Source organism: Molothrus ater, chromosome 4 (genome assembly GCF_012460135.2).
Source record: "Molothrus ater isolate BHLD 08-10-18 breed brown headed cowbird chromosome 4, BPBGC_Mater_1.1, whole genome shotgun sequence".
NCBI classification, from domain to species: domain Eukaryota; kingdom Metazoa; phylum Chordata; class Aves; order Passeriformes; family Icteridae; genus Molothrus; species Molothrus ater.
This window is the reverse complement of record NC_050481.2, coordinates 10,067,349-10,079,922: the sequence shown is the minus strand read 5'-3', so window position 1 is coordinate 10,079,922 and position 12,574 is coordinate 10,067,349. Positions and strand designations below refer to the sequence as shown.

At 40.7% G+C, this 12,574-nt stretch overlaps 1 protein-coding gene across 11 annotated transcripts in view; it reads right to left on the bottom strand.

Moving 5' to 3' along the window:
- CAMK2D (calcium/calmodulin dependent protein kinase II delta) overlaps nucleotides 1-12,574 on the bottom strand; it is a 120,854-nt gene that overhangs the window by 5,976 nt on the left and 102,304 nt on the right. For 10 of the 11 annotated variants that reach the window (XM_036381547.2, XM_036381544.2, XM_036381545.2 and 7 more), the window contains 3 exons: nucleotides 2,026-2,101; nucleotides 1,350-1,444; nucleotides 121-349 (listed from right to left, as the gene is read on the bottom strand). In XM_036381547.2, the coding sequence (XP_036237440.1) occupies nucleotides 121-349; nucleotides 1,350-1,444; nucleotides 2,026-2,101 (400 nt within the window). Of the gene's footprint in view, nucleotides 1-116; nucleotides 350-1,349; nucleotides 1,445-2,025; nucleotides 2,102-12,574 lie in introns of those variants that run through there. The other variant, XM_036381551.2, reaches the window with a different exon arrangement.

Genomic DNA, 12,574 nt, shown 5'->3' with positions numbered 1-12,574 from the left:
ATGAACAACCACAAAAAATGACACTACCAGAGGACGGCTCGCAGTTTTAAGGCCCAAAGCAGCTACTGGACTACGTGGTGTGCCTAGGAGGAGTGAGCTGGTGCTGGGGCAGTTCCTTACTTGATGGGCACGGTGGGCGAGCCCGAGCGGTGGAAGTGCACGTTCTGCCACTTGCCGTCGCGCCGGTGCCAGACACGCGTCTCCTCGGACTGCATGGTCTTTGGCATGCCGCTGCCGTCCATGTACTGCGTCAGGCGGATGTAGGCGATGCACGCCGCGTCCTCGCCCACCAGGTGCACGTGAGGGTTCAGGATGATCGTGTGGATCGGCTTGTTGCTTTTGGACAGAGCTACCACACACACACACACACACACACACAGGGGTACACACAAGAGAAACCACATTTGCTCTGGGTAAGCCAAAAGAACTCATGCCAACCTGTTTTACACACAAACATCTCAGGCTTAGCAGATACAAAATCATAGCTAGGGTTTTATGATAATCACACCTACAACTAAAATACTTCGTAGAAAGAGCACAATCACTTATTATACACTACTTAATAAGTAAATATGTTTAATCCATGCATGTCACAGACATATTTTATGAAAAATTCTTTCCTTAGGATTTTTTCTCCTGAGAAGCTAAGAGGCCTGAGGAACAAAATATAAAACAATGATTATCTGCTGCTGTGGAATGCAACAGGTGGATTTGTGATTGGTCTCATGTGGTTGTTTCTAATGAATAGCCAATCACAGTCCAGCTGTTCGGACTGTCTTGATCAGTCACAAGCCTTTGTTATCATTCCTTTTCTATTCTTAGCTAGCCTTCTGATGAAATCCTTTCCTTCTATTCTTTTAGTATAGTTTTAATACAATATATATCATAAAATAACAAATCAAGCCTTCTGAAACATGGAGTCAACATTCTCGTCTCTTCCCTCATCCTAAGACCCCTGCAAACACCGTCACACATGCACATATATGGATTAAATAAAGTGGAGGGCACCACCTGGAGTTTCCCAACATTTCAGTTTCCCTATTACGTCTAATGACATTTGTACTCAATATTTTCAGTTAAAATAATTAAACTCTTAACTCATTCTTAATTTTGACTTTTTAGTTCCAAATACCTGAAACTCTCCTCTGCCCTGTGAGGTGCCCTGTGATGTGTGAATGAGCAGAGCAGAAGCAGACTGAAAAACACCTATAGCAGAACTCTGAAAAAAATAATACTCCCTTCCCCTGCCCAAGCCAATTAACTAACTCCCAGACCAAAAAGCTCATTAGATGAGAGACACAAGTCACAAGGAACAGATGAAGACTTGGAGATGAAACTGGAATATTTACCATTTTCGAAGTAAAACCGGTGGAAGTCCATCCCTTCTACCAGATTACCCAAAGCTTCAGGTTCAAAAGACGTAAGGCCAGGATCACAGATTTTTCTATGGAAAAGAGGAAATTCTGCAATGAGCACACGTGGTTAGGGATCACTGCTTTGGAGAGATCATTTTTAACTGTTTCTTTCATGCCTACCAAACATTTCACCTACTCATGCCATCACATTGGAAAAGAACAGAACATCAGGAGCAGGCATGGAGTTCTGGTTTCAGCTCAATTAGTAAATTTGGAGCTTACTTGGAGTGGACCCCATAAATCATGTTTTGACCAAAAAAAGACCCACAAGTCAGTGTTATTACAAGTAGGAATTTTCACTTGTGACAATGAAAACCGTGGCTGTGCAATGCAAGGGATATTTTTTACACCTCACATCATGATGTAAGCCAGATTTAAATATTTTCTTCTAACTACACTGGAGTTATACTAGCAGCTCTTCTAAAACTAGTGATGTATGAAGCCAGGGAAAAGCGGCCATGCACGTATCTTGTGTTTCATGGGGGCATCTGGGAAGGCATTTCAACAGTACCTAACTCCAAGCACAGGCACTCACACATAAACATGCATATTTACACAGACAGTGTCAAATACCCCAGCTGTCCTCACCCCCTCCAAAGGAGGAGCTTACGTGTAAGCTTCGAAGTCCCCGTTGTTGATGGCTTCAATCAACTGCTCAGTCACCTTGATAATCTCCTGCTTACGAGCTGGGGAGAGACACAAACCCAATCTTACAGGGGAAGGCAAAGTGGAAGGTGACAGCTGACAGGGATTCTGTCACTCCCCAGCTGCCACAACAGCCATCTCTCCTCCTTCCTACAACCAAAGGACATGATGTTACGTTGTTGCTTTACACTGATTTGCCTTCAGTGCACTCCTGTATCCACAAGGAAATTAAACAGACGTCAAGATCAATCCACTTCCCTATCATACTTCTAATTATCTTTCCTTCACCGGAGGATCTGCTGTTTAAAAAGCAAAACAAACCAAGCCCAACTCTAGACTTCAAACTCCAGGAAGCTGATTACTGTTTTACAGCCAGTCTGGCTGTAGTAGCTCTGTTTGCAAGCAACAGTTGTACAGCACACTCCCACACATGGGTTTGACCATTAACAAAAACATGCCTGGAATGTTAAAACTGAAAGTGCAGAGAGAGGTCACATTCTTCTTGAAAAGAAAATGCTGGGGAGCACACAGAGAAATTACCTTTCCAATGCTGTGCTCAAAACTGACACTGTGGTGTTAACCTTCTCCTTTAGTGCACACCTAAAGCATTCAGGTGAAAAGGACCAAAAAGAAACCAGCAAGAAAAAATGTGATGGTGAAAAAAGTGGATGTAAAGGTCTACCAAGGCTTTTTGTGAGCAGCTCTTGACTGTTAGCACTGTGGCTGAGAGCATTTCAAGTATGAACTGCCTTATTTTGCACAAGGATTGTGGAAAGAACAAAGACTTTTAATGAAGAGAGCAGCAATGCCTCCATCATCATTGGTTTAAACAACATGGGGCAGACTGTGTGGACACTGCATGGCATTGCCAGCACCAGCCAAGTGGTGGGATGGCTGAGTCAGAAATAATGGTGCAGTCCTACAGAAGGCTGGCAAAAAGAGATCCAGAACAAGCAGACCTCATGCAGTGAGGAAATTACCAGTTCTGCACGCAGCATCTCACATACATATAGCTGAGCTAAAGGATTTGATTAAATAACCCAGTAACACATCTCAATCAGAGACAAGGAAATTACAGACCATTAAATCAGACAGTGGGAAATGAGGTAAAAATCTCTGATCAGTTGCTACATAATCATGAGCTCATGTTAGTGGATAACGATATCAGCAATTAATATGCCTGCAATGGTACTAAAGTTCCCACACACGAGAGGCACAAAACCACATGGACACATAATTTATCATCACTTGGCTCAAGACAGTTGGCAATATTCCCCTTTTCACTAACATCAGTCATGCCTTTGCTGAGTTTTACCACAGTACCTTTGATGTTGAGATACACAAGATATAATTCCACATCAAGCCCAGAAGGAAGAAATTGAATTGTGCTGCCCAATTGCTGGTTTTCCTGGTTTTGGCTCCAAAATGAAATTGCAGTGGAACCTATGTTTTCATGAAGCTTTCTGACAGAAGCCACCTTATACTACCTAATGGGGTTCCAGCAAAGTTTGCCTGGGCTGTACTAACACTCAGGAGAGCTGTGTCTGCAGACATATCCATGGGATGTCAAACACATCCATCAGGAAGCTCCAGAGGCCAGCAAAGCCAGCAAAGGAGATTACAGCACTTATCACTGCCTCAAATCAATCACCATCCAACTCCAGCACTGGTGTCAGCACTTGTGGAAAGGCTTCACAGTTCCCAATGCAGACTTGTCAGGAACAGGAAGATGTTGCCAAATCATCTGCCTTTCAACTCAGTCCTCAATTTTTCTACAAAATTACAAGCATTACATAAAACTATGAAAGCCACTAAGCTACTCTCACCTTTCAGTGACACACAATTACACACATATTAGAAAATTACATTTCTTGCTATTTAGTGATCTGCTATGCAGTTTCACTGGCTGTGGGCCAAAGGGAGAGGTGAAGCACAATTCAGAGAGAGGAGCTCCAGAACTGATTTATCCTATCGTGCAAAATTCTCTGCCTCCTTCCTAGCCCTTACTCAGTACAAGAACAAGGCAGTATGAAATAACAGCAGACATCAAAGACTAATTCAAATACTCAGGAGCCACTGTGATTTTGCACAAACCTCCTCCTCCTCATTGTTTTTAGCTTTTATGCCTTCTCATGTGGGTATTTGTGGGGGTGCAGGGAGCCAGACTACAAACAGAGACCAAAAGTGTTACTGCTTCATTGTCATTGGAACAGAAGTTTAACCTGGAAGGAGTAAGGAAAAGAAAAAAGATGGGAAAACTGAAATATAACAAGTAGAGAATTGGAAGGCGACTGGAAAGCAGCAGAAGTCTTGGTGGCCATGTGCATCCAGTCAAATCCCTGCACCTTCCCTTAGTGCAGAGGACAAAATAGGGAGGGCACTGGACATAAACTAAGGTGAAATGGTATTGGTAGGAACAGTGTCCTGCTACTGCAGACAGCATCTGACACAAATAATTGGCAGTTCTTAGAGTGGTAAGAAAATTATCCAATTTTCATTCTGAGTTTGATGGACTCCACATAACATGTGCTCTTCGATCACTCCAGGTTTTTTTTCTATCTAAATACACACTCCAAACTATACAAGGACAACACAAGGCATTAGGGAAGAGGCATCTGGCCAGTTCCCATCTGCCAGATAACTGTCACTTACAATCACCATTTGCATTTGATTTTTTCATTATTTATTTTTTTGTCCAATAGTAAACTTGGCTGGTATTGAATTCTAGGACATTTATGCTGTTTGATGTACAGTGGCAATTTCATGCTATTATACTTTTCATTTGATGTGCAGTCAGGACTCCCTAAATAAAACTACAGCAACTAAACTTCCTAAACAAAACTGACAACTGTAATGAGATTCTGGTAAAACTGGTTCAGCTACTTTTTCCACAGAGTGTGGTCAAAGTCAGTTCAAAAAGTAAAGCCTGACACATCTATAGTTTTTTTAGAATATGACAATGGCTTTCCACAGCATAAAATATGTACTCTGTACACAAAGGATAACTGAACAAAAATACACCTGGTGTCTTTCAAACAACTGAGGTGTGAGGGAAGAACACTGTTGACAAGTCAAAGGTGCTGAGCCATTTTCCTGAAAACCAGAAGGAAACAGACTGCAGGCCTAGCAAGCTTGTGTGGAGAAGATGGTGGCTTTGACATTCTTTGCTCAGAATATGGGTCAAGTAAATACACTGTAGAAAAGACCATGGACCTGTTCCTTACAACACCTTTTCCCCCATTGGGTGAAGGAGTTAGGGTAATTAATAGGGGTTTAGCAGCTAAAAAAAATAAACCCCCTGCTTTGGCAAGTGAGTAGGCATATGACTAAGACAAAGGCAGTTGAAACAAAAATATTATGAAGAAGAGCTATAAAAAGACCAAATAATAAGAAAAAGAACAAAAAAGAACATTTCCAATCACTGGCTAAGATGTTTTCTTCAGCATTACTGCAGCACATATGTTAACTTTAAATGAGTCATTAATCTCTAGCTATATTGCACTACCTTTTTTCCTTGCTCAGCTACAGGGTGAGGGATAATCTTTCTAAATTAAAGACCACTATTAACACTAAGATTTAAACAACATAAAATGAGGAGAAACACCATTTAAGCAAAAAGCATTAACACTATCAATACTTTCAACCTACAAGGAGTAGTTCCCCAGGTAGTGAAATCAAATATCACAGGGAAAAAAATAAAAGGATAAAATAGCAGCAAATACTGCCATTTTCCAGCAGGGAACTCTGGCTTTTCTTCTCTTCCTGTAGCCCCAAGAAATATTTATAAACTCAACCTACAAGAATCACACAGAAATGACAGATATTTTGGTATTTTGATTGCAGAGAGAATGTGCAGTATAAAAATGAGCTGTAGATATGTGAAAGTGAAGCCTTCAGAAATATCTGTAGCTAAAACTTCATGTTTTTTGACACACAAGAGAAGAGCCCTTGTAACTCACTGGCCACCATATTACCCATCATTTTTTTCAAAAGTGACCCCAGTGAAAACAATAATTTAAACCACTTTATGCTTCAGGCAGATATTGAAATACCTTTCTCCTGCCATCAACCCTTCAGATGCCTGTCTGTATCACCACTGCACTGCAATGCCTAAGCAGAGAAGCACCTTTCCAGAAGAACAAGGTGACCTTGTTCCACATTTGCACATGCACTTGGAGATGATTAAAATGATTTTGCTTCTGACTTGCTCACATGTTGTTTCTCAAGGCAAAAACCCTTAAAACTTTTCATCTGGGTACTCTTAACTATGTATCTCTGTATACCTCAGATTGTATTAATCTCACGGCATTTTGGACACATATAAGTACAGACAAGTGAGTTTGTTCTCTCAACTCCCCTCCCTAACAGCCAAGGGAGAGAAATCAGCACTTTCAGGGCAGAATTCATCATATCCTAAAATAGATTTTTAAGACAAGTGTGACTCATCTGACCTATTTGCACTGGCTAAAGGGAGTCTAGACAACCAGCTCAAACACAGATCTCTACACTGTGGAGGAGGGTTAAATCCAGGGGGACCAATCCTCCCTGTTGTGCAGTTGTTTTAAAACAGGACAGTTGGTATTGAGGTGACAGTGGTCTGCTAAAATGGAATAGCACAGCAGGGGGAACCTGGCCTCACTTCCCATCTGAACATTGTCCCAACAAACACCAGATAGATGGAAAGCACACAGCCAGTCAAATTATTTCTATGCTCTGGAAATAACTGAAGTCTGAAAAGAAAGAGGAAGATACTAGAAATTTTACCCTCTGTTGTATAACAAGTTCTGGCTGTGTGGATGTACCAGATTTCATTCAGCTTTACAGCATGGACTGCTGAACATCACACAATGTTCCTACAAATGCTTCTCATGACACCAATATTTGAAAATTCTCTGCTAATAGCTTTTCTTACAATTTCTGCCACAAATATTCCAACTAAATAATTTCTGAAAAGAAAATAAACGACTGACTGGGTTTCAGATCTACATAAAATCACCTAGACCATCAGATGACAAGGCATGCTCCAGGGAACTTCTCATTTAAGAAGTTTATCAAGATTAAGCATAAAGAACGCCAGCATTTATGTCTTAGCCCACACTGAACCTTAAAGTTTGATAGGGACTAAAACATCTGAGCTGTCTTCTCACATGTGCATCTTTTTCCTAGAGCATGCCAATTCCAAAGACTCACTCTGAGTCATCCAATTATGAAATGGATGGGTGATCTGCAGACTTTTATCAGGGTTATTTGGTATCTGTCACCTATCTGAAAACTGGTAAGCCTGCTACTGCCCTAAAAAAATTTCAATTCTTTAGCTATGTAGGCAAATATCTGAAAAATTATCCCAGAACTTTTCCACCCTGTACTGACAAAACAGATCCAACAAAATTCATGTGTCTATTTCAATTAAAATTAAGCAACTTATCACATGCCATACATAGTATATTTTTATTTGTATGGAATCAATTACATCTAAAGATGCTCTCTCTTTATGTAATTGCACTAAAAAATTACACTAATACTGATACAGCATAGCAAATGTTGGCAAATTATTATCTTTTAATGATAAATCACCTACAGTCTCAGATCAAAGCTGCATCATGGTCACTGCACTTACAAGACACTGCACTATGATTTCCCAACAATTTCATGGAATCTGGCTGCTGTCTCCAGAAATGGTGTCTCAAGTCTTGATGAGTGAGACATTAACAAGCTTTGCTGCTGTGTTTATTTTAATTTAAACTGTGTTCCTGCCTAATCACTCAACTAGTTCAGAGGAACTGGACATGTGAGGCTGCCAGCACTCAGATCTGGAAATGCTGGGCACATAAAAGGCATTGTGTGGGTATGCACCATGGATGGAACAAAGCCTTATGGCACGTGTTACTGACGTGCCAACCCTCTGTGTTACACAGCCCAGAACTCCTATTAATTCCTCTTTTTTCCCTGGCTCTGGGATGTTTGTGCTGGCAGTGTTTGTACTTCTAGTTTGATCCACACTCACCCATACATTGACAAAGCCTATCCCACTGCTCCCACAGAATGAAGCTGTGCTTTTGGCATTACCTGGCAACAGCAGGGACCAGAGACAGCCCATCCCCTATGGGACTGGCTCCTCCCACCTGCACTAGCTGACCCCACCAAAAATTCCACTCATGTTTAAAATAAGGTTCAGGCCAATAACACACAGCCCATGTTCCAAAGGGCCTGCCTGGATCTCACTTTTATCTGTGCAAATTCCCGCTCTTACCACCAGTGCAACTATCCTGACACACGCTGGCTGCAGGATCAGAACCTGGCAAGCAGAACCCTCATTCCCAGGAAGTCATTCCTGTTCCAAGTTACAAGGTCTCGCCCCTCCAAGGAATTTCTGAAGAATTTCGGAGTTCATTTACAAACAAGAAATGCTCTACCCAGAGCTGTTGGTGTATTCTACCAATAGAGCGCCTTTCCCCTCTCATATTTTAACACTGGAGATTTCCTTTACTGTCAGTTGGTCACTGATCATCAGAGATCTCCTGAGCAGAGGATGACATTTCCCACTTGTCCTATCAATGCTGCAAGTTAGCACCTGCCACAGCAGCTTCAAGGCTGATTTATCAATGGGGATGCTCAAGAAAGGAACTTGATATAATAAATGTAACAGGTAATTAATACTGAGGCCCTATCCAGGATCCAAGCAAGAGTTAAGGCAAATGTCTCTCCCTAAGTTGAAAACTACTGCGAAGATTACTCCTGCAAGATACAGCTGTCTGAAATACAGACATATTAATCCTGCTGTTATGGCTGATGAAAATATTTTTACAATTAATGACAAGAAAAAAATAGCTAAAAAATTTTACTTTTGTAAAGGCTAAGCACAGGTCATTCCTAGATCACGTAGATCACAGCAATTGACCTTTTTTGAGCTTCTGTCAGATGGTGGGGAGGGAAGAGAAGAGACAGAGGAGATCATCTGATAGATGAGTCTCTCAACTTACATAGTACAGAGGAAGGAGTGGAGTGGGAGAGCTCAGACTCAAGCGATTGACTCTCTGAGTTTGCATTTCTCATGGACTTGCCCGCTGAATTGATGGAAAGAAACACAACATATGAACAAACAAAGATGAAGAGGTAGAGTGTGATCAGACTCCTCAGCAGGCACTGGCAGCAGGAGCGGCCTCTGGGGCACGACAAGGGTGGTGACCAGTGGGATGAAGAAGCAATGGAAGAGGAGGAGTGGTGGGTGGAATTCAACCTCTCCATGTCCTCCTCCTTTGTGAAAGCTGTGTGAGGGTCAAGGACACGTGAAGGAAGAAAAGAAGAAGGCCAAAAGAAAAATAATGATAATTTAATTAGAAGCAGCAAGAACTTAGAAAATTTTGAGCACACAAACAATGTTAATGATGTACTTTCAGGGACAGTGTGGGTACCAAAGAACAGTTGTAAAGGTCGTAGGTGTGAGTGACTCTGTTCAGATGCCAGCGCAGATTTACCCCTGTATCTGGTACTCAGACACAATGGGCTTTGAAAGAGCTTTGGAAAAACTGTTCTTAGAAATTTGAATGATTTTTAAGGAATGTTTATTCCAAAAGAAATAGTTTAAACTGCTTTCTTTCTACCGTTAAATCAAATTAGGCCAACAGGTGTACAATTAATTACTAATACATTATTTTGAGGCAATATACCTTCCAGATGTATTAAGCAGCACAGGTAAATCACAGTTTCTCAAATCTCTAAGTGCCTTACAGCTCAGTAATTCCCCATTGCCAAGCATGATTCTTGTCTCTGGGGGCAAAAAGACACCATGAGAAATTCACATCTCCTGTCCATCTAACAACTCACCTTTCTGAAAATCGGTGGACAAAAATAATGGTGCTATATAGCATTACTTGAAAAATCAAACCCATATTACAGAGATGCTGCCCAATAGTTCCAGTCTCATTACTACAGGAAGAAGAAATCCCACAAACAATCCCAGAAGAAGGCATTGCCTACAGTCCAGTTCTCAGCATGTTCTTCCTGTCTTGTCCTGTCATATTCAGGAGCGATCACTGTCATGTAGATAAGCCCATGATTGATGGTTAATGCCAGAAATTTATCTTAGCAAGGAACCTGAACTACAGCTTCAAGCCATGTCAGACTCCAACGATATAATTCACTTATTGCTTGAGTTATGAAAGCTCACTGTTGTTTGGCAAGCAGTGTTTCTACTAAAAGAAGTATGTTCCAGTCCTGGAAGGGGTAAGTGTATACATAAACAAGGCAAAGTTACAGACACTAAGATTTCCAGTAAATAAAAAATGAAAAGTAAACCTAATTTTACTGTCTTCAAGTTAAATACCTGCCTTCAAAAGTGAAAACAGGATGAGATCCTGACACGAGAGGAGAATGCTCTGTGCACCCCTGACAGACAGGAGGAGAATTTGATCCTGAGGATACATTAATGATAGGTGATGTAAGACATTTTTAATTGCTCCTTGTCTTAATGAAGCCTAACATCCATAACACTTGGCATGGACATGCATATGCACCAGCTCCCACAGTGCACTGGAGATACTGTACCCCAAAACAGACCCATGGGAGCCACACCTCTGCAGAGAGGCAAATCAACCCCAAAGAACAAAGCCCCTGGTGCAGAGCTGGATGTTTGCAGCAAAGCAAGGGGCCCTGGCTCTGTCTGTACAGCACTGGGATACTGGGAACGGAATAACACACACAGCCTCTGCAGAGCCATTCCCTGGGGGCTGTGGATCACACTGCAATGCCATAAAACACACACTAATACTGCTGCTCAGTTACAGCCACAGCCCCCTGCTCCTTCCCAGGAAGGACAGAGCCTCTTCTCATGCCCTACTCCATGCTGCAATGAAAAGCAGAAAGGTCTTAAACGTTCTTTATCATCTAAAGTGCAAAGCATTCCTTCTGGATCTGAACATGGTGACAAACACCCTGAGCCATCTTGAGCATACATGTAAGGACCTGGAGAATTCTCTCTCCTTCCTCTGCAATCCATTTGTTCCTATCAGTATTTTATCTCTAGTAGCTGTTGCTGACAAGAGAACAGCTTTCTCACTGCTCTCCTACAAAGCATACATCCAGGACTCAATCTTGCTCTGGGGGGGGGAATAATCTTTCCTAAGTGCCTTGCTAGAGCAGGAAGCTTGAGCTTGTAAGAGGTGTCAGGGATGCAGGACTGCCTATTCCCTGAATCATTCTACAAATTAGACCCTGGGGGCACTGTTAGTTTTAATTTATAATAAAACAGTATGAAAAACAGTCTCCAGAGGAAAGATGGGAAGTGTGAGAGGAATACTAAAAAAGTGAAAAACACACAAGTTCATGAACAATTAATAAGAGGGAAATTATATTTGTCTCTTAAATAAACAGAAAACTTAATCCCTGTACATTGCAGGGAAAGACACAAACAGGATCTTGTTCCTCAGACCTGTGCTTACTGCAAGATCCCCTTTTCTGGTTTGGGAATACCATATATTGTGGCCATCCAACTGCATGATACTGCAGAATCATATAAAAGAATTAGGCAAATTATTTTCATTGTTGTGTGTCTGTATAATTGTATCCCCTGAGGTACAATTCTGTGTGGTAAGTGTCACACAGAATTTTCTAAAACCCTACTGTAATAACACTACATTACATCACCACACGGAGGCCCTATAATTAAATTATTAATTTTATAAGCTTAGTTGTTAAACTACATCAAATAGTTCGAAGAAAGAAATACAAAGCATTATGATTAAAGGTGAATTACACTGTGTTTTCCAATGCATCAGCTGCAGATCCCTATAATTGTTCTCTCCTTTCACAGTAACTCAAACCACCACCACTTTGTTGCATCCATTCTCCCTGTTTTATGTTACTATCACCTCTGGCCCACATTTCATCTGTACATACACCATTCTTTTTGAGGTCAAAAGCCAACCTATTTTGTGAATCAAAGACACACAAACCAAATATTTTTTTCAAACCCTTTGCATTTTAAAACATAATGCTATTAAAATAGGTATGTGTAACATCACAGCATAATGTTTAGAGCAGGAAAAAATGGAAACAAATATTATCTGTGAAGCTACAAAAACAGGTTTATAAAAAAAGTTTTGATGTCAGTTTTTTAAAGAAAAAAAAAATATTAAAATAAGTGTATGGACAGAACAAAAGGAAACCAAAAAGATACACTGGCATCTGAACAGAATAAAAATAAAAATGGTGACATGAAAAAAAAAAAAACCAAAACCAAACCCAAAACACAAATGGCATGCTAAACATAAACTAAGTAAAAGTTACAAAGCACTGACTTAGACATTTATAATCTACTTCTATTATTACTGGAACTAATATCTTAGTCAAAAAGCAGTAACTTTATACTCTTAATCCCAAAACACCATGGGAAATGGTGTTTTGGGAACTGAAAAATTAGTTAAGTTTCAAACACATCTAAAGTAATTTCTTCTAAAAAAGGGAAAACACTATTATCTCCTAAAATTCATTAGGGGTTCCTGTGTTTAATGGCCTAC